Source organism: Pangasianodon hypophthalmus, chromosome 12 (genome assembly GCF_027358585.1).
Source record: "Pangasianodon hypophthalmus isolate fPanHyp1 chromosome 12, fPanHyp1.pri, whole genome shotgun sequence".
Lineage (NCBI taxonomy): Eukaryota > Metazoa > Chordata > Actinopteri > Siluriformes > Pangasiidae > Pangasianodon > Pangasianodon hypophthalmus.
Window position 1 is genome coordinate 53,530 of NC_069721.1, and position 22,223 is coordinate 75,752.

The 22,223-nt window shown below is 43.5% G+C and overlaps 1 protein-coding gene across 5 annotated transcripts in view; it reads left to right on the forward strand.

Annotated features, from left to right (window-relative positions):
- Positions 1-823: 823 nt before the first annotated feature.
- The window catches only part of ccser2b (coiled-coil serine-rich protein 2b), a 62,626-nt gene continuing 41,226 nt past the window's right edge, over positions 824-22,223 (forward strand). For 3 of the 5 annotated variants that reach the window (XM_026928106.3, XM_026928108.3, XM_053238599.1), the window contains exons 1-3: positions 825-1,020; positions 17,390-18,763; positions 19,227-19,429. In XM_026928106.3, the coding sequence (XP_026783907.3) occupies positions 17,431-18,763; positions 19,227-19,429 (1,536 nt within the window). In that variant the 5' untranslated portion in view covers positions 825-1,020; positions 17,390-17,430. Of the gene's footprint in view, positions 1,021-10,518; positions 10,730-17,389; positions 18,764-19,226; positions 19,430-22,223 lie in introns of those variants that run through there. The other 2 variants (XM_026928107.3, XM_053238598.1) reach the window with 2 other exon arrangements.

Here is a 22,223-nt window from a genome sequence, read left to right on the forward strand (position 1 = left end):
AACGCCAATCACTGATCACCGTCATTCCGAACGCCAATCACCGACCACCGTCATTCCCGAACGCCAATCACCGACCACCGTCATTCCCGAACGCCAATCACCGATCACCGTCATTCCCGAACGCCAATCACTGACCACCGTCATTCCCGACCGCCAATCACTGACCACCGTCATTCCCGAACGCCAATCACTGATCACCGTCATTCCCGAACGCCAATCACTGACCACCGTCATTCCCGAACGCCAATCACTTACCACCGTCATTCCCGAACGCCAATCACTGATCACCGTCATTCCCGAACGCCAATCACTGACCACCGTCATTCCCGAACGCCAATCACCGATCACCGTCATTCCCGAACGCCAATCACCGATCACCGTCATTCCCGAACGCCAATCACTGACCACCGTCATTCCCGAACGCTAATCTTTCCCAAACTCTAATCACTGATTATTGTTGTTCGTCCTCCTGTGCACTCCTTTGTTCTTGGTTTTAAACTCTCTCCTTGGTAATATTCACAGTAATACAAGTGAGTAATTTCCTTCTGTAACCATTTTATTCGTGTCTCCATGTTTGGCTTGCAAATGACGATGCAGCCAATATGCAAATGACTCAGTGACGTCACCAGGCGACTTCTAGAGACTTCTGCGACTCTTTGGGCGCGTGCTGTGCGCTGGGGCCTGAAGTGGGCTTGATGCAGCACTGCTCCTGCTTCAGCGTGTCATTCCTCAGAGCTGCGCTGGGGGGCGCTGTGGAGCTCCGGCAGGGGAGTGACGTCAGCATCAGCTGTGCTCTGATTCAGGGAAAATCACTCCTCAGTCACACGACTGCAGCTCCCACACACACACACACACACGCGCGTTATAGAAGATAATATGTTTATTTATAATTTATCTGTAATGTGTCCACTGACGCTCTTATAGCGACTGCAGGCCGGTTTGTGCAGGAAGTGTCCGCGCATCTGTGTGTTTATTTCCGTCGAGTCACCGTGTGGAGCGCGTTCACATCCAGCACTGAAGGTAAGACAGGAACATGTCCGCCGCTGTAACGGTCTCTCTCCCGGCTAGAAGCTATAAACACACTCTGCAGGGCTCTGCGGTGTCACTGTGTGTGTCTGTGTGTGTCTGTGTGTGTGTGTATTTGAGCTAATCTGGACTTTGTTTACATCCGGACAGTAGCTAGCTCAGAGCTAAGCTAGAAGAGTTAGCATTATTAGCATGATGCACGTTCAGTGAGCTGGACAGCTACTAATACTTTATTAGCAGTCTATTAACACTTTATGACAGGTGATAATGTCCTCTTTTCCTGTTAGAGCGTTTGTTAGATGTCGGTTAGACACTGATTATAAATGTGAGGTGAGGGAGAGAAGTGCTGTGTCACAGGGCTGAGAGATGCCGCTGCTGGAGTGGGAATCAGAAGCTAACGCACGCTCACCGAGCGCAGAGACCTGTCCTGGTGACGTCACGGGCTCATTTACATATTCATTGCATCGTCATGATCATTTGCATATCATCAAGAAGGAATATTTAGGAAAAATAGAGCACAGTTTTATAAGAATAGAAAATAAATAAGGTATAAAACACAACTGAAGTTGATTATTTTCTTATAACTGTGTGTCCTAAAGTGTTTTATTCCTCTTACACCACAGCAATTTATTACACCAGCGATTACAATTTCTTTTTATTTATTAAAGAGTGGCACATCATCCTTTTTATCCGTTTATAGTTACATTTAATGTTGTTCAGGAAACGAGTGAGTTCCTGTTCTCACTTACGTTAGAGCAGCTATAAACGCAGCTTGTTACTGAGAAACTGCAAAGAAGCGTAAACTCCTCTGTCCTGAAGATGTCGGAAAACTTACAGTTACAGCTTTACCTCTGACTGTTACAAAGCGCTGATAGATCAGAATTTACATCTAGACGTGTTAAACAACTCAGAACATGGCACATTTGATATCGGACCACACAACTTTTAGGTGAGCAAAAGTATTGGAACAGATAATCTTGAAGTAAATAACACTTAATATTTGCTTGCAATAACTGCATCAAGCCGGTGACCCACTGACATCAAACTGCTGCATTCTTCTTCTGTGCTGCTTTTCCAGGCTTGTAGCAGCAGCTTCTTTCAGTTGTTGTTAGTTTTGGGGGGTTTCTCCCTTCAGTCTCCTCTTCAGGAGGTGAAATGCTGCTCATAAGGTCTGCTGATGGACTTGTCCAGTCTAAAACCTTCCACTTTTCCCCTGATGAAGTGCTTTGTTGTGTTTTGGGTCGTTGTCTTGCTGAATGATGAAGTTCCTCCTGATTAGATCGGATGCATTTCTCTGTAAATTAGCAGACAGAATGTTTCTGTAGACTTCTGAATTCATTCTGCTGCCACCATCATGAGCTCCATCATCAATAAAGATGAGTGAGTCTGTTCCAGAAGCAGCCATGCAAGCCCAAGCCATGACGCTACCTCCACCATGCTTCACCCATGAGCTTGTATGTTTTGGATCATGAGCAGGTCCTTTCTTTCTCCACACTTTGGCCTTTCCATCACTTTGGTAGATATTAATCTCGGTTCCAGAACTTTTGTGGATCATCTCTGTATTTCTCTGTGAATTCCAGTTAGACCAATTAGACCTTCTGACTCTTACTGCTGATGAGAGGTTTGGATCTTGTGGTATGGCCTCCATATTTTTGCTCTTGAAGTCTTCTTCTAACAGTGGATTGTGATACCTTCACCCTGCCCTGTGGAGGTTGTTGGTGATGTCACTGATTGTTGTTTTTGGGTTTTTCTTCACAGCTCTCACAACGTTTCTGTCATCAGCTGCTGTTGTTTTCCTTGGCCGATCTGTTCCATGTCTGCTTGTTAGTGCACCAGTGGTTTCTTTTCTTTTCAGGACATTCCAAATTGCTGTATTGGTTATTCCCAATGTTTGTGCAATGTATATGATAGCTTTTCCCTCTTTTCTCAGCTTCAGAATGGCTTGCTTTTCTCCCATAGACAGCTCTCTGGTCTTCATGTTGGTTTATCCTTTTTAACAACAAATGCAGTCTTCACAGGTGAAACCCAGGGATCAGACCAAGAGCAGACATTCAGAGCTATTAAGTCACTCTAACAGCACACCTGGGCAACAAGAAACACCTGTCAGTCACGTGTTCCAATATTTTTGATCACTTGAAAAATGGGTGGATTCAAACAAAAGGTGCCATGTTCTAAGTTGTTTAACACGTCTAGATGTAAATATCAGGAAATGAAAGCTGAAATTCTGATCTATCGTCTCATATTCATCTTTTGACCCAAATGTCTTCAGTGTAAAGCAAAAACAATAGAACTGACCTGTTTTAATACTTCAGAGGGGATGTATGTTAAATAAATAAACGTCTCCTCACAAAATATCACTGACCTTTTTTTTTCTTTCTAACTGTTTATGTGGAGCGTCCACTGTACACGTCCCTGTGAATGAGCTGTTACTATAGAAACGATAAAGTATTAGAGCGAGCGCATTAATATAAACCTGCACTACTGTCAGAGCTGCTGTTATTAGCCCTACTGAGATTGGATTATTTTATCAGGGGGACGTCTGTAATAATTTTTTCACACATTTCCTCAGGGCTAAAACTCTCGCATCTGGACAGCAATGAAATTACTACAGGAGGAATGAGGTTCTAGTGAGTTGGAACCAAGGTTCCAGCAACCGTTTGAAAATACACTAAAACAATAATCGCAAAGTATATGAGAAGCTTTCATTTTTTATTATTTGATTGGGGAAGTATTTGATATCTGAGGGAGGGTCGCTGATATATACGCTACGAGACTAAATACGGCGAGTAGCAGCACTCAAACATCTTTTATTCCTTCACGAGGTGACGTATGTAGAAAATCACGGACATGTGTATCCAGGATAAAATGATCAGATGAGCGATGAGTTCGGTGAATAAGAGCGGGTAATTCGGCCTGTAATTTTCTCAGAGGAGCGCTGAGAAAAACATCGACATGGCCGAGCCGGAGCGAAATAAAATCACAGATTAGCTCCGGTAAAATTGGAAATTACTCCATGTACAATTTATCCCGTCTGCATAGTGACCAATCACAATCCAGAATTCAACAGCGTTGTGGTTTATATTTATATAAGTCTTCTGAGAGGAGACATTTATTTAACATTTAATCCCTTAAAAGCTGTGAAGAGATTAACGTTCTCATCTATGCCTGCTAATGAGATTAATAATGATAAACACTTGTGATGTCACGTGACAGATGCACTGGGCAAAACCGGGATTTGACCGAATTTCAACAGAATATATGAATGAAAGCTTCTTTTTTCTCTTTCTTTCTGTTTTCTGTCCCCAAAATGTTCAGCTTTCTGTGTGTGTGTGTGTGTGTGTGTGTGTGTGTGTGTGTGTGCATGGTCTGGGTGAGCGTGAGAGTGTGTGTGTGTGTGTGTGTGTGTGTGCGCATGGTCTGGGTGAGCGCGAGTGTGTGTGTGTGTGTGTGTGTGTGTGTGCGTGTGTGGTCTGGGTGAGCGAGAGTGTGTGTGAGCGAGAGTGTGTGTGAGCGAGAGTGTGTGTGAGCGAGAGTGTGTGTGAGCGAGAGTGTGTGTGAGTGTGTGAGTGTGTGTGTGTGTGTGTGCGTGTGTGGTCTGGGTGAGCGAGAGTGTGTGTGTGTGTGTGTGTGTGTGTGTGTGCGTGGTCTGGGTGAGCGCGAGAGTGTGTGTGTGTGTGTGCGTGTGTGTTGACCTCCTCACGTCTATATCGTGTGCTGGTCAGTTTTTATGTTTGTGATTTGAGCACTGAAGAGAAGAGGCAGGATGAGCAGCGTTGTGGTCGTGTAACGTTAATGAAGCTCTTTGTGGAGACGGGAGCGACGCAGGAGACGGGAGCAACGGGAGCAAAGCAGGAGACGGGAGCGACGGGAGTGACGCAGGAGACGGGAGCGACGGGAGTGACGCAGGAGACGGTACCGACGGAAGCGATGCAGTGATGGGAGCGAGCAGGGGCCGTGAGTGATGGGAGCGTCGTAGGAGCCGTGAGCGACGGGAGCGACGCAGGAGACTGGAGCGACGCAGTGATGGGAGCAACGCAGGAGACTGGAGCGAAGGGGGCGACGCAGGAGACTGGAGCGACGCAGTGAAGGGAGCGACGCAGTGAAGGGAGCGACGCAGTGAAGGGAGCGACGCAGTGAAGGGAGCGACGCGGGAGCCGGGAGCGATGGGAGCGACGCGGGAGCCGTGAGCGATGGGAGCGACGCGGGAGCCGTGAGCGATGGGAGCGACGCGGGAACCGTGAGCGATGGGAGCGACGCAGGAGACTGGAGCGACGCAGTGAAGGGAGCGACGCGGGAGCCGGGAGCGATGGGAGCGACGCGGGAGCCGTGAGCGATGGGAGCGACGCGGGAGCCGTGAGCGATGGGAGCGACGCAGGAGACTGGAGCGGCGCAGTGAAGGGAGCGACGCAGTGAAGGGAGCGACGCGGGAGCCGTGAGCGATGGGAGCGACGCGGGAGCCGTGAGCGATGGGAGCGACGCGGGAGCCGTGAGCGATGGGAGCGACGCGGGAGCCGTGAGCGATGGGAGCGACGCAGGAGACTGGAGCGACGCAGTGAAGGGAGCGACGCGGGAGCCGGGAGCGATGGGAGCGACGCGCTAGCCGGGAGCGATGGGAGCGACGCGGGAGCCGTGAGCGATGGGAGCGACGCAGGAGACTGGAGCGACGCAGTGATGGGAGCAACGCAGGAGACTGGAGCGAAGGGGGCGACGCAGGAGCCGGGAGCGACGCAGGAGACTGGAGCGACGGGAGCGACGCAGGAGACTGGAGCGACGCAGTGAAGGGAGCGACGCAGTGAAGGGAGCGACGCGGGAGCCGGGAGCGATGGGAGCGACGCGGGAGCCGTGAGCGATGGGAGCGACGCGGGAGCCGTGAGCGATGGGAGTGACGCAGGAGACTGGAGCGACGCAGTGATGGGAGCAACGCAGGAGCCGGGAGCGAAGGGGGCGACGCAGGAGACTGGAGCGACGCAGTGATGGGAGCGACGCAGTGATGGGAGCGACGCGGGAGCCGTGAGCGATGGGAGCGACGCAGGAGACTGGAGCGACGCAGTGATGGGAGCAACGCAGGAGCCGGGAGCGAAGGGGGCGACGCAGGAGACTGGAGCGACGCAGTGAAGGGAGCGACGCAGTGAAGGGAGCGACGCGGGAGCCGGGAGCGATGGGAGCGACGCGGGAGCCGTGAGCGATGGGAGCGACGCGGGAGCCGTGAGTGACGCAGTGATGGGAGTGACGTAGGAGCCGTGTTGCTGCTCTAGGTACCTGCCTGTATGGCCTCTGCCAGGATCTGCCACTGAATCAAGCCAAATAGCAAATTAATCAAAAGAATCATTTTGACTCTGATTCAGACTCGACACACTGACTAAAAGCCCTCCCTGCTGCTGCACTCTACACACATGCAGGTGTGTGTCACTGAGTGCTTTTACTAGAGATCCAGACCCAGAATCAGTATCGGGCCGATACCAAAAAAAAAAAGACGGCTCCGATATCAAAGGAAAAAGAAGGAATTGGGTCAGATCCTGTAACAAATGGAAAAGATTGGAATTTGGGTTTGGAAAAGATTTTTTTCTGGAAATGTTATAAAGAATATGTTATAACATATAAAGAGACGTGATTGTAATTTTTGTTATATTTGATTTTATTATATTTATTATATTTGCTGTGTAAGTGATTTTAAAGTTGCGGTTTTGTGTAAGTCGTGTTTTTAACTGTATATATTTTTTTAAGTGGTTCAGTTACAAAAAAAAAAAAGATTTTAAAGCGTAGTAGTTTTTAAAGCGTAAATTATGGGGTAAGTGTCAGTATCTGCTGATACGCGAAGTGTCATTATCAAACCTTACATTCATGAAAAATCTATAAAATCTACCACTGATGAAGTGTTAACTCCTTAACACTCCTGTGTGTGAGACGCCGATTAATTCTCTGATGCTTGCTGGAGGAGCGCTGAATTAAACCTGTCCTGCTCTCACCTGATTGGTCAGTGCAGAGAGAACGGTTAGCGTCTCAGTGTCTCGGGGGAAGGTGACTCGAGTCAGCGGTGAAATCGTACCCTCTCAGCTCAGACAGCAGACTGGCTCCTGCTCCTGCTGCTCTGTTTATGCTAACACAGCTACTGACTGGACAAGGGACTTTAGCCAGATGTTAGCATCTGGAGGACGACTCTGTGACTCAGTGGTCCTGGCACAGTGCTGATGTTTGTAGTGAAAGGCCTGTATTTTATTTTGTGTTTGAGAGCCGTCATGTTTCCATATCTGTTCCCTGCTCTGATATGGTACAGCTGTACAGCCGAGTCCAGCAGTGCTGTAATTTAGACCTGTGAGGAAGAGAGAGAAATCAAACAGACTGCGAATCTCAGGCTTCCACACGATATGATACGATTTCAGTTCACAAGACAACAGTACGACTGAATCTGACATGATGCACTTCAGTGTCCTCTGATCAATATGTGACCAGCTTTGTTCAGGTTTTGGGGTAGGCCGAGTGCTAATTCGTGAATTAATTTATTATCATCTGTTTAAAAGTGTGAATTATTTTTAAACACCAGAATGTTTTTAAAGATTAGCTTATGTTCTTTTCTTTTTATTGTTATATATTATTCTAATGATTTAGGACATTAAACAAAGGCAATATTCTGTTACAAGTGTGTTTGGTAAAATTCCCAAAAGTGAGCGTGACCATTAGGGGGCAGTGTTGCGTGAACTAAACCAGAATTTACAGGAAAGAGAAGGTGAAAAAAGAGCAATCACAGAGCCAAAAACGCATGTTCCATAAGTTTCCCTGTTTCACTCTTTGGGTGTTTTATTAATGGTTAAACAACTTTGTCCTCTTTCTTCAACCTGCCAATGTTTCCTTTGCCTATTTTTTGCAGCAGTGCAGCAGTAGTTCAGTGGTAGCTCACTGCTGGGCCCTTAAGCAGGCCCTTAACCCTCAATGCTCAGTTGTATATAAAAAAAAAAGAGATAATTGTAAGTTGCTCTGGACAATGGCGTCTGCCAAATACTGTAAATGCAGCAACAGTTCTTTGCGCAGTGTTTGCTGTTAGACATCAGTTTCTCTGTATTTTTAGCCATGCTACTGTGCAGCTAAACAAACAGATGAGCTAAGGAAACATAAGCTAAGGACCTGCCTACTGTTGTTTATTATACAGCGTGTCCCAAAAGTCTCCATACACTGAGTTTGCCAGCACCACGTCGGTTGTGTCTTCACCAGTGGATGTTCGTGGACGTCTGTGTCTCTGTCGGTCCGTAACACTTCCAATCTTTTTAATTAGTTAATAAGTTTGGCGACAGTGTGGTGTGTGATGTTCTCGCCATATTTCCTGTTAAAGTCCATCGCAAGCTTGATGGAATTCCTGATGAAGCTTCCCGATCATATCTCCCACCCACTACAACTTACATTCAGCTGCTGTGAGATCCGCACTTGCGCTGTTCATTTATAGCTGTCTGAGAGAACTTTTTATTAGACTCCAGCCTGAGACACGAACAGCGTGACTCCACGTGAACTGAGATGTTTAGAGAGTGTTTGTCACATTTTTAAAAGGCTACACTTTAAAGAAGCAACGGTGACGCCGCCCAGGCTGGAGCACAGAAGGTACTGTGATAGGCTTTCTGGATTTGAGGTGTATTGATTCTGGATTTGAGGTGTATTGATGTGACTATCACTCTAGTGTTTATCACTGAAGTGTTTAAAAAACCTGCAGAAGAAATGTCGCAACACATCTGGACACGTCTCTCCGCTAAGCTTGGGACGATTAACGATATCATCACAAATCAGTGATAGTCCCGCTATCGTGATGGCTATCCAGGTGGACCATCTAAATGTCTCTGGAAAATTGTGTTTACAGCTTTAAAATAAACAAAAATCATTTGTGTTGTGTTTCATAAGTGTTTCCATTTTTGTCTTCTATACGAAGCTTAATAACCTGCTGTCTGACTTCAGAGCAGAGCAACAAAACCTCCTTCTCTGATGGATCTGATCTTCTCCAGTCCGTGCTGCTGATCAGATAAAACCATGAACGTCTTCACTCTCAAAACATTAATTAAGAAGAAGAAACAGCGTGTTGTTTATCAGGGCGACTTTATTATACAACTACACAACAATTCAATACGTATCTCCGCTGCTGTTCACCGCAGAGCACATGTTTATATTATTTTATTTATACTTTATAATGGGATTCGTTACAGCTAATAACAGGTTACGTTTATTTACAGCCCTGACTTCAGTTTTGTAAACATTCCTGACCTCGGTAATGAATAATTAATTTTAAAAAATCTTAGCAAGCTTAGTAGCTACAGCCAATTTGTAATCAGCTTCTGGTATTTCTCGTACACGCCATTACGTGTCTGGCCCCGCCCCCTTTTTTCTACATTCCTGCAGTCTACACCCAAAGCGACAGGTGATATTCTCGTCAGTCTGCGATAATCAGGGGGCATATTGCACACGATCTCACCATCCTCCTCAACCAATCAGAGCACTACAGATACGCCACACTTACCCACAAACCCCCTCTCTGTGTCACAACACAAATACGCTTTTCAATTTGCTTTAAACTTTAAGCTTTAAACTTGTCAGGTATACTGCGATGTCAGATCCTGGGAACTCTTTCTTTATTATGGTACAGTGTTTACAGTGGAGTGGTTTTGCTTGTCTCACTTTGTCTCCACACACAGCTAGTGCTGAGACACAAACGCTCCATTAAATAATCAACTTCCCCAAAGGCGCAGGTCTCTGATGGGCCAGTGCCTCTCCTCGTCAGAGTTAACCACCGGAGGAAAGAATTAGGACTTCCTCAAACAAACGAATGGTTTTGCAGGCGTGTTGAGCCACATTAAGATGATTAGAGTGAGCGGAACGTGGAGCAGGTTTTAAAGAGAGTTGTGATCAATGAAAACTCCTGCAGTTTCAGCTTCAGCTCACAGACTGACTGTAAAATTAGATTTGAGAAGGAAGAGGGAATGGAGTGCTGTGAAAGTTAGTGTAAATAATGCCACTGTGCGCTAATCCATGGGTGGATCTGGAGTAGAGTCAGTTAGCGGGTGTAGAGATCAGCAGTGTTTACACATTAGCAGTGTCTGTTGTGTTTGTGTGTGAGACTGGTCTGGTGTGTGTGTGTGTGCGCTCTCCTGGTCTGTTGTGTGTGTGTGTGTGCTCTCCTGGTCTGTTGTGTGTGTGTGTGTGCTCTCCTGGGCTGTTGTGTGTGTGTGTGTGTGTGTGTGTGTGTGTGTGTGTGCGCTCCTGGTCTGTTGTGTGTGCGTGTGTGTGTGTGTGTGTGTGCGTGCGCTCCTGGTCTGTTGTGTGCGCGTGTGTGTGTGCGCCTGGTCTGTTGTGTGTGTGTGTGTGTGTGTGTGTGTGTGCGCGCGCCTGGTCTGTTGCGTGCGTGTGTGTGTGTGTGTGTGTATGTGTGTGTGTGCGCGCGCTCCTGGTCCGGTGTGTGTGTGTGTGTGTGTGTGTGTGTGTGCGCGCGCGCTCCTGGTCTGGTGTGTGTGTGTGTGTGTGCGCGCGCCTGGTCTGTTGTGTGTTTATTTGGTAATAAAGGTGTGTCTGTGGTTTGACTCCAGTGACAAACAGCAGAGCACGCCCAGGTAAGAGCACACCTTAGTCAAATGAGTGCAGATGGGACGCAGGTGTGTCGCTGTTCTCGTTACAGTCGTGCAGTAAACTCCGCTGTCCTCACACACACTCTACACACCGTTTCAGGACAGAGAAGGTCAGTACTTCACTACTTTCATCATTTTTCTCTCACAGTGTAGGCGTCCTTTTCCTCCTGCGATGCTACGTTACTAAACGTTACTAAACTGGATTTCTGAAAAGGTTTCACTGTTCATTGGAGTCGAATCAAAAATTGTGCACAACGTCATGAAGCCATAAATGTTTAATTGAGAATGTGGTCGAAGTTATTTCTTGTGTACAGGGAACGGTATATGACTCTGTTCTTGACATCTTAACGGTTAGAATTTTACACTTTGTTGTGTTGTAGTCTAAACACTCTGTAATGCAATATTAGTATAGCATTTATGCTAATAAACGTCTATTCCTGTTCACTCCTGTCACTTCCATGTTCTAGCGTCTGTGCACGGATGATAAAGTAGGTCTCAGCCAGTTCCCCAAAGTATACACGATATGTGGTTAGAGGTGTCCTAATGTGTTGCCATAGAGACATGTATGATGTACTTGAAATTAAGTACAATAGTCAGAGTTTTGCTTTAGTGTTTCCACGTCTACATGAGCAAAAACTTCAAAGAGCAATTCTTTATGCTTAAAGAACAGCTTAACAAAGGTTATTTGGTTTCCTTCTTTCTGTAAAGCTGTGTAAATCCCTTTTTGTCAGATGTAAGAGCTCAGACCTGAGTCACGCTTTGATCTTTGTAATGGGGATTCGTCAAAGTGCTGTGATGGTTTGATAATGGCTGTCTTAGCTTTGTCCTGTTATGCCGAGTGAACTCTACACCACTTTCTGAATCTCACTCTCGCTGTACGACTCACTACACTTCAGTCACTTGTGATCGGGTGTTTTGCAGACGTTCATGCTGCACAGTGAGGCTCACGCACTACACCATTTTTGCACCTGGAGAGATCCATACTGAAATACACCTGATCCCCAGGTCACCAAAATAAACACTTTGTCAAGAGCAGCTGGCAGTGGTGGTGGTGTTTCTGCACCATCACAAGAAAACATTCAGTTCAGTTTTATTTATCTAGCACATGGTCACAACGTAGCTTTACAGAAAGTCCGGATATAGAATTTAACGACAGATTATTATGCTTTTGTTCTGTAATGGTTTAAGATGATGTACTTTGCTTGCAAAGTGTAAGTAGGGACTTCGGCAAGACTAGCTGAGACAGGATAACTAAAAGGGAGTCATACTCAATGAGTCATACGTCATCTCCATGGAGATGGAAAACTATTCCTCTAGAAAATAGTTCTTCCAATTTTAAGTTTTTTATTTGACTCACGCATGTGTTAGAGGTTTTGCTAGCTGTGTATGATCTTTCTTCTTTAGATTTTAGAACCGATTAGAGCTGATTATGTGATTCAGATCCCAGATATTTACCTTTATGGCATTTGGCAGATGCTCTTATCCAGAGCAACTTACATTTATCTCATTTATACAGCTGAGCAGTTGAGGGTTAAGGGCCTCGCTCAAGGGCCCCGCAATGGCAGTTTGACAGTGCTGGGGTTTGAACTCATGACCTTCCGATCAGTAGGTCAACGGCTTAACCACTGAGCTACCACTGCCTAATGCTAGCTAACACACATGAAAAGGGAGTGTTAGTTTGGACTGTTTTATTAGGTAATATGCTGTGTGCGTGTTCTGTTGTTCTGTTAATTCGTTATTATTCCGTTATACTTTTAGTTTTGTGGTAGGAATGATAAACAGTGAAAGTGTAGACAGACTGGAGCAGTGTAGGAAACTGCAGGTATCACAAAAACATCATAATCACTTTACTGGCTGGGGAAACTTATATATACTGTGGATTTGTCTTGGAAGAATTGGACAAAATATACTGATAATATAAACAGCGTAAATAATGCAGAAGCAGTTACAGCAGTGTAAATGCAAACTGTACAAAAAATTACAATAAATATAATTTCAAACATGTATGCCAGGATAATTCGTGTTTGCACAGATGATATCGTGTCTTGATTGTCTTGATTCCACATTTTCCGTAAGATGTAGCTACGGCATTATAATGAAATCTGCGTAAAGAAGGAAAAACTCGCTGTCTGATGAGGAACATGAACAGCATGTATATGAAGTCAGACGTTTTTTGAAAGCACATTACTTTCATTGTGATTAAATTGAGGATAAAGTTTTATATTATTTTCATTAAACATTTCCTTAATTAAAAAAAAGAAAAGAAACTAATATAGTATTGTACTTTTTTTATAGGACATTCTAGATGAGACACACACACACACACACACACAGGCGAGTGGAGGATTATGGGTAGTAGCTGGAGCTTCCATTTATATCTCCAGCGACCCGCTGTAACACAGCTCACATGGCAGCAGTTTTTATAAACGGTCCTTCAGTGTGCTGGGTTTAGACTGAGGCTTCTAACTGCAGCCGTGACTAAAGTGGCAGAATGTAAACAGATCCGCTCTCCTGCCCCACCGTGACTGTCATTCTGCCCCTCTGCCCCTCTGCCCCTCTGCCCCCTCCGCACCCTTCACTCGTAATGATGGCCAGCGGACTGGTCACACAGACGGTGGTTAAAGTTTATGTTAATTCAATTGGAGACAATTATAGAAAGTGAATTTTTAAACTTTATTACTCTGTAAACTGTTTAGTTTTGTCTCTCAATCTAAAATAATAACTAATATAAGATACATAATTTATATATTACAGTTATATAATTACATAAGATATATAACTCAGTAGAGACATATATTTAACGCTATTAATTCCACCTTATATATGATTATATATGCTTTATTTTTATTTTCTTGACTGTATTCTCTAAGATCTAAAATGTAAGATATTTCACATTTTAGTGAAAGGTTAAAAATCTTGTTACTAAGTTGTTAGCAAAAAAAGAATTTAAACCTCATGCAATATAGTCATATTAAAATACATTTAAAAACAACAATGTAGACATATTAACTAAGGAGTAAATCACTCGATGTCATGCTGTTTTAGAAAAATAATCAATGGCGGAGTAATGAAGTGGAATTACTGTCACCTCCCCAAAGACAGCATGTCCCCAAGTGTTTTATTCCTCTTATACCACAGCAAACGTTTGTCAACATTTTAAATCTTTTGATTTATTAAAGAATGAAATATATTTTTGTCCATATATATTTACATTTAATGTTGTGAGACATCTGTGAAAGGGGTAAGTTCTTGTTCTCACTTATGTTACAGCAGACATATACATATATATAAACAAACGTTTTCTCACCAGCCTCTTTTTTCTCTATCTTGATGTTAATAAGACAAAAAAACCCACACTCGATGTTGTCGAGGAGCTAGCCGAGGTAAATGGACAGAGAAATTCCTCCTACACTAGCGCAGCATGTCAGCATAGTGAAAAAGACTAACCTAACACATACACACTTCATTTAAATGTGGCTTGTTTGAATGCGATTCTCAGTAACATGTCGGAATAGCGCACAAAATTTATCTTAATAGTTAGAGCAATGTTCATAAAATGCATGGGGTCATGACCCCTAGTTTGGGAACCCCTGATTTAACCCCACTGTTCACACTGTGATGCTACGAATCCTGTGGCCTTCCTCAGCTTATTTTCTGGGATCAGGTGTTGGTTATCACTTCACTGCTTTACACTATATTATTATTCTCTTGCTGGTTCCAGTGACTGCTGTTTCATATTGTCTTACATTCTTCCCCTTTTAAGGATGTCTGAAATGCATATAAAATTTAATTTGTGTCAACACCTTAAACCTGGACACAGCCCCAGTCTGGATAAATCAGTAGCCTGGGTAGCTGGAACAAGCAGGCTAGGTATCTGGGCTTGGCTATGGTTGTGAATTCAGTATGCTTTTATTGTGGTGATTAGCTTCATATCTTTCATATCTTGTCTAATAGTCACAGAAAGAAAAGAAATTCTTTTCACCATTGATTTTTGCAAAACAAATGTAAAAATTTAATATGATTATAATTTGTGGCATAATGCATATTGACACAGTGACTGTAACACTAATTACTCCTGAATCCCACCTGCTTAACTACACAAATCAACCAGCACTGTTGTTGGGAATTATTCTTAATAGTCCAATCAATTAGCTTGCACAGATGGCAATATTTCAGAATGAGGGACACGTGGTAACATGTCTAAGCTGAGCAGAATACAGCGTAAAACTGACAAATAACCTCACCGTCACTTTGCAATTAAACACATAAAATGGAAAAAAAGCTAGTTAACATTCTTTATGTTCGACTGAGGGAAAAACAACAAAGTCCAATAGCTAATAGAGCTTATTAAAGCTTGTTAAAAAGCAAGTAGAACTCCATTCCAGTGGCTTAGAGAGAGGTACCTCTGCCCCCAAAGATGCACCTTGAGTTCCTGAACATAATGCGTAACATCTCTATGGCAAACAGGAAGGAAGCTACTGAAGATAACTAATTCAACATTTGACTTTATGGGACCTTGACCCGTTTGGATCTGTTACAAAATCTAATCAGTTCATCTGCTGGCTACAGTGATAATTCTATATAAATCCTACAAACATTCAACTGTGCGTTTCTAGTGATATTGTGATAACGAGAATCTCGGATGGCTGCATGGACATTTTGAAAACATAATGGTTAAAAATAAGCTTGTTACAGTACTTAATTATTTTATCTATTCTTCAGTCTCCTTTGGTTGCGTGTGCTTCATGGAGGCATGCAAATGATGAATTAGTGTTTGTTTGTTATCATTGGTGCATCTGTAGCTTCCAGCAGTAATCAGTTCCAAGCCATAGTCACAGGATAAGTGTTCTGTTCTTGCAGCGAATGAAGGTCTTGTTAGATTTCGCTGTTGCAAACCACCAGTAAGAACCACCCAGATGCATTCTCACATTGAGACCTTTCACCAACGTCAGAAAGCAGTGTATGACACAATATTTACAGCAAATACCTCTGTATTCAGCCTTCTTGTCTTTCCTTCTTCTTGTCTTGTACCTATCCAACCACATGTACACCACATGTATGCAGCTCTCTGTGTAGCAGCTTGTGACTGCACTTGCGCTGTCCTCCAAAGCTGGAAATAGCCATTTCTAGTGAAATGCTCTGAAACTCAGAGGTGTCCGCTACCTTGAATTGCCTTTGTCTTAGCCCTATTATCCTCATATCTTAAAGCATTGTTCACTAGTTTTCTGTGCACTTCCTGTATTGTTGCTCAGTAAGCTGCACTCACTACTCATGCGCCCCGCCCGGTTGGGTTCTCCTGCTGTGTTGTCTGCATAGAGTGTTCCACATCTCCTGTCATTTAGCCAATTAGCAGGCCCATGGCTACATTTTGGTATCACTGTTGAATAGTTTTCTCTTGCCACACTACTCACTGTTTGCTGTTGAATCTGCTAAGTTAGCAGGATTTTCACTAACGTGCATCCCTAGGGCTGAGGTCAGGTTTCCTTTCACACACTCCTCGTTATTTATTTACTTGGGTCAGAGTGGTTAACCTGCAAGACTGAAGGCTCATACAGCTGGTGTCTAAATGTCATAGCAGCTGAAGACAGGCACCGGTTATATGTACACTGGCTATCTTAAGGCTCGAACATCTCCTGCAAGTTAATGCTGACATGGCATACTCAGTTGTCTGAATCTGTCTCAAGCACCATCGCCTAAACAGCTCACTAGTCACAGCTATAAATGTGTGAGTGCAAGAATTTTATTGAGAGATTAAAGCACAGGTTGCCCAGATAAGCTCCACGGTGATGTATGTTTTACATTCCAATCTACAGACACTGATCCCTTGCACAAGCCTTAGGCACACCGTCAAACATGTAGTAGTATTCTTCTCATGGGGCCCTAAAGAGTGACACACCACCAAAGAGTCCCACAGAACTCATCCATGAAGGGCAGGGGCTGGTTGAGATTAGACCCTAGTAAAGCTCTTGCTCTGACACAAGAAGTTCAAATACCAGTCCAGTAAACTGAATGAAAGAGCCCTTAGTACTGAATGGTGTGCACCTCATTCACTAGTTCTGGTGTATTTCTGTGTTAATGGACTGCCATCACTGTGCACCACAGCACCATGGATGGCCTCACTCTGGGGACGCATTAACTTATTATCCCATTTCTGAATGGGGGCAAAGACCTCCATCCACTGCAACTCCTGAGGAGGCCTTTGGGGAATCTCCCCATTGTGCCAGAGTCCCTTAAGGTCACTGCTAGAGATCACTTCATCAAAAAGAGAACTGTATTCTCTGGTTATATGGTTGCCTTGAATGTATTGGTGGCCCGATGGCTTTGTGATGACCTTGTTGTTGAGCTTGGGATTTCTGCTCAGGGTCATATCAACCAGTTTTTTAAATCAATCTGTTGACCTTGCAGCGTTCTGTTAAGGTGAGCCTGCGAAACATTCCATGTTGTGGAACGTTTGAGCTTCAGATTTGTCTTTATCTAATTAGAGGCTGGCCCCCTAAGGGGTGGACATCATCACCACAGCCTACAGACAGCCTGATCACCTTTCGAATTAATCCTAAAGTGTGTGTGGTTCCTCAGGGTGTTGTGGTATAGGTTATTCATGTGTTAATCTCAGATCACATGACAGATTTGCTTGAAAGTTTCTTGACAGACTTGCTTGAAATGATTCTTATACCTTATACCAAAGATGCTCAAAATGTCTTAACTTCCTCTTAATTACCTGGGAGCGCTGCCTGATGCATCTAACTCATTCTCTTTTGTTCTACCCCTAGTTCGGACCCTGTGCTCACACTCATGGTGGGGGAAGCAGTCAATGGAGGACACCGCCCTCAAACAGACCACTATGGTTTCCAGACTACCAAAATTTGGCTCTCGTGCTACACCTGCTTCTGGACCCTTGACCAATGGCTCGACCCATAATGTTTCCTCTGGATGGGCTAAAGGAGTACCTGTAGGAAAGCAGAACGGCATAATTAGGGTCCCTGCCCCCATACCTATGAAGGGGAGGAAGGGGAGGGAGGATTGTGGAGAGACGGTTCCAGATTCTGGAGAAGAGGCTCGAGTAGTTCTCCGTTCTCAGCAGCAGCCACGCTCTGCAGGGCCTGTTAAGCAAATTAGGAAGCCCTCAGCTGCTCCAGTGGGTAAAACCCAACGTTCCATCCCCACTGTACCAAGTACCATTCCTAGGACTATTACTCAGCCTATAAAAACAAACCCACGCAATGCTGCCCCCAAACAGCCCTCACCCATCCAGCCGCTATGCAGCAAGGTCGGTGCGAATGTAGTCGCTCCTAGCCAGGGCTCTTCCTCATCTCCCCAGGGAAGTCTTCAGAGCAGCCTTTCTCACTCCAGTGACAGCCTCAAGTCCCTCTCTGTGGAGAACGTTGTGCGCTCTCAAAGCTTCTCCTATTTAAAGAGGCCTGCAGCTGCCACTAACCCACCTCTGACACGTTCCTTCTCATTTAACCGGGCAACAGAGCTAGCGAAAGAGCTGCCCAGGCCACTGTCACAGTCTCCGGTAGCCAGGTCTCCTGTCACTCAGACCTCCATGGTGTTAGATCGTGTAGCAAAACCTACAATAGCAGCATGTTCCATCTCCTTCATACCTCCCTCAACCTTGAAGAAATCTCTTCTGCCTAACTGCACTGATGGCAAGCCATCATCAATTAGCTATAAGCTAATGCGGCCATCGCTCATCAAGCAACCCCGCCCATTTATTCCGGTTAAAGTACAAGGGAAGATGGAATTTACAGAGAGGGGTGGAGATTCTCGAGAAAAAGCTACACCCATTTCTGAGCCATCCAGCAACACTCACAGTGCTGGAACTACTCCTGAGGAACCCTTTTCCACCAAGGAGGCAAATGACAGTCGGGTTCAATCTCTGGAGATCTTGGAGGACATGTCTTTATCGTCCACATCCTCTCTGGAGCGCAATGATGTGAGTGAAGAATACATGGATGACTTTGATGACTTGGGCAATGGAGGCGGAATTCTGCTCATGCCTGTTCATGAGGGGAAAAATGGCCAAATAGGGTTCTTCAAGGAGAATAACACTCTTGTTGGTCAGTGTCAAGAGGGGTCATCAATGACGAGTCTGCACAGCTTTGTGTCCGAGACAGTAGATTGGGCCGAGATTGGCCTCACAGGTAAGTGTAGGTACATTTTCGTCTTGAGTGGGTTCTGTGCACGTTACCAAATCCAACAGTTAGCTCACATTGGGCGTAATGTGCAGCATCAGGTCATCTATAGGACATTACAAATACGTACACTATTTTCTTCATCATGGGAAAGGGATCACTGTTTGATGAAACCAGTATGAAAATCAAACATGACTATCACTTTTTGTAACACTGCACAAATTGTCCTAATTCATTTTACTTGTATGTGCTGGGATTAACAATTGTAGTAATTCTAAACATAAATGAAATTTATAAAGTCCTACAAAAATGAAAGCAGCCTAACTTTTTCGATCAGTGAGTCGTTTTTGTCCATTTTGGTTAAAGTTTTTGATAGCTGAAAATTCACTGGATCTTTGGTTTTAATCTAAAAGAAAGGAAAGTGAAAACAGTGTCAGTACTGACCTTTCATTGTGTTGTTTGTTCTGTGTAGGTAGCAGGGAGGTGGCTGATGCCTCACATCGCTGTGGGACTCGAGCACTGTCTACAGAGAGAGATTTACCGCATGGCTCCTCCCTGGAGCTCTCCCCTTCAGACAGCTCTGGAGGAACCTACATGTGGGACGAGGAGGTTCTGGAGCCGATTGGAGGGGCCTCACAACTCTGTGGGAGCTTTGACTCCAACCTTAACAGCATGGTAAGCTGCGCTCCATAGACTGTGTGTATGTAAGTGTAGACCAATAACAAGTTGCAGCAGCTGAAGGTGTACAATAAACCATACGCTGGACCTCATTTATCAGACTGGATACAAGCAGATTTATTCATAAATCATTTGCAGGAGTGTTTAATGTGGCGTTCAAGAAAGGTGGCGTTCATGAAAATCAAGTTATTTGTGAAAATTGGTCATATCCATATGCATTTCTCTCCTGGGTTTGTGTAAATGTGCGGATAAGGAGACTCACTAACGTGAACCTTGATTGTTCATCTTCAGATCTTAATTGTTGATGTTAGTGAAATTTTATCCGGTATATGAAATATATAGACATACGGATTTCACTGTCAAGTTTAAATCACTTTTTTATTTCAGTTAAGCGCCAATTTAATGAACTTTTGACATTCAGTTGTTTCAGTTTAATGACTTAAAAGAAAAGGATTCCAAAACAAATCCACAAATTAACACAAATAAGACTCGCTGTTTAATTAGGACAAAAGTAATGGCGCCCTATAAAGGCAGGAAGAGTTCATGTGTGTCTATGATAGCTGATGCACTGCAGTGGCTGAGCTGTATTACTGGAGTATTTAGCGCACACCGCACTTAGGAGGCACTCTTTCACCGTTCACTGACCATTTTTTCATTTTTGGATCACTGTGAACTTTGCCTTTTATGGAGTTTTGTGGGTGTGGCTAAATCAAAAGCAGCTGTGCCGTGAATGTACTTGGTAAATTTACAACTGATTGGAATTTATCATTATACACACGAGTAAAAATTCATAATAACTTTAATAAATGAATGTTATTATCTAAAATGTCAGACAGTGATTGACAGGGTTTTATAATTTCACAGTATTGTTTTTCTGAGATATTTTTACACCACTATAAATGTTAAATGTTTAAATCTTATATAAATATAAATCATATAAATCATTAAGAAACTTGCATTAAAAATAGCACAAAAAATGTATAATTCACTAGTTTGTGAACAAAAGTCAAACAGTCAGCATGATTAACTGTGACACTGCAAGAGGAATAATGCTGCATTAATAATAATGAGGCTATAAAAATAATTTATGTAATTATCGAGTAGATTCCATTTGATCTCTATGTTTCTCTATGTGTCGTTTTGAGTTAGCTACTAAGGAAAGGTCTAGAAAGCTGGCTAACTCCAAAGCAAACAATAGCCAATGAGCTAACAAGCTGTGCTTTCAGCTAACAAAACTTAAGGTGTATTTTTATTATCCGATCTGTGTTTTTGTGCATTTTGTTATGTGACCTGCGTGTAATGAACTGGGACTGGACTGTTCAGGTCACACTGATTTTGCTCTCTCCTTGATTTGAGTTTTTTTTTTTCCAATTTAGTGTTAAAGTTAGTTATAATCACTAACCTCTGCTGGAAGGCTCTTTATGCTTTAAGGTGTTTTTTTTATTACCTGAAAGGACTGTGTTCAGAGAGCGTGTATGGTGTGTGAGAGCCATCTTCTGGTGTTTCACAGTATTGCGTGATCTCTGCCTTCCTGTTGTTAAGATATGATGAAATAAAATAACATACATTAAAATAGATTAAAATAAGATAAAATAAAATAAAATAAAATAAAATAAACTTTATTGATCCCACAGTGGGGAAATTCACTTATCACAGCAGCTGATTGTCTTCCTTTAAGTGCTGTGATGGTGGTTCTAACAGTGAAATATTGGGTTCACTTTACACATTTTACAGGATGTGTGCAATGTTTTGGTGAGAATTGAAGATTAGGAATCAAACATTACACCATTTTATAGCTATTACTTAAGAGATAAGTGTGAATATAATATAAAATATAAATACTGCATAATGGACAAAGAATGTAATATGTAATGTAGTTGGATATCACAGTGACTGTGAGATATCATCAGTTTAGGGTAAAGTACGTGATGTGTAAATAATAAAACACTGTTATTGGAAAGTTATCAACTAAAACCACCCGGAAGATTATTTTCCAATAGCAACATGTCCCCAAGTGTTTTATTCCTCTTATACCACAGCAATTTACCAATGCTAACAATTACTTTTTTTTCAATTACTTATTTAAGACTGGCACTCATTTATCTGTGTATAGTTACATTTAATGTTGTGGAACATCGACGAAACAAGTTAGTTCCTGTTCTCACTTATGTTTTATCAGCTTCAGTATAAACGGTTGCTTGTACTGAGAGTGAGAAACCGCACAGCGAAACCCCTCTGTCCAGCATCAGTTCAGCATCAACCGGACTGGATGGCTTAGTCAGGCTGTTCTAAGCTATTTGAATATCTTTTTGTCTCTGTCTCTAAAGACATAGCATAGTTGCTTGATACTAAGGTAATGTAAGTGTAAATGAAGTGTATTAAAGTCAAATTTGTGTAATTTTGTGAGTGTGTAAGGCGTCACTTCCAGCATGTTTCATCTTTTCTTCTCAGTGTTTTACAATGTCCCTTTCCAGAATTAGCTTTGTGCTCTAACACTGAGTCCAATATATTACCGTGGCCTTACTCCATTACGCGTGTGTAAGGATACAAAACAGGATTGTAAAAGCAGTAATATGGCAGCGTGAGCAATTATTTATGCTGTAAAATAACCTGTAATCACCTTTAGGGGGCAGTGTTGTCCTGACCACTAATATAAACACACACACACACACACACACACACACACACAAACTCAGTGAAAGTGGAGTGATGAGTGTTGGAGTGATGATGCTTTGTTGTTTTTTTCTGACGCTCCCACACACTGATGGCTCACTGCCTCATCCCACCGGTG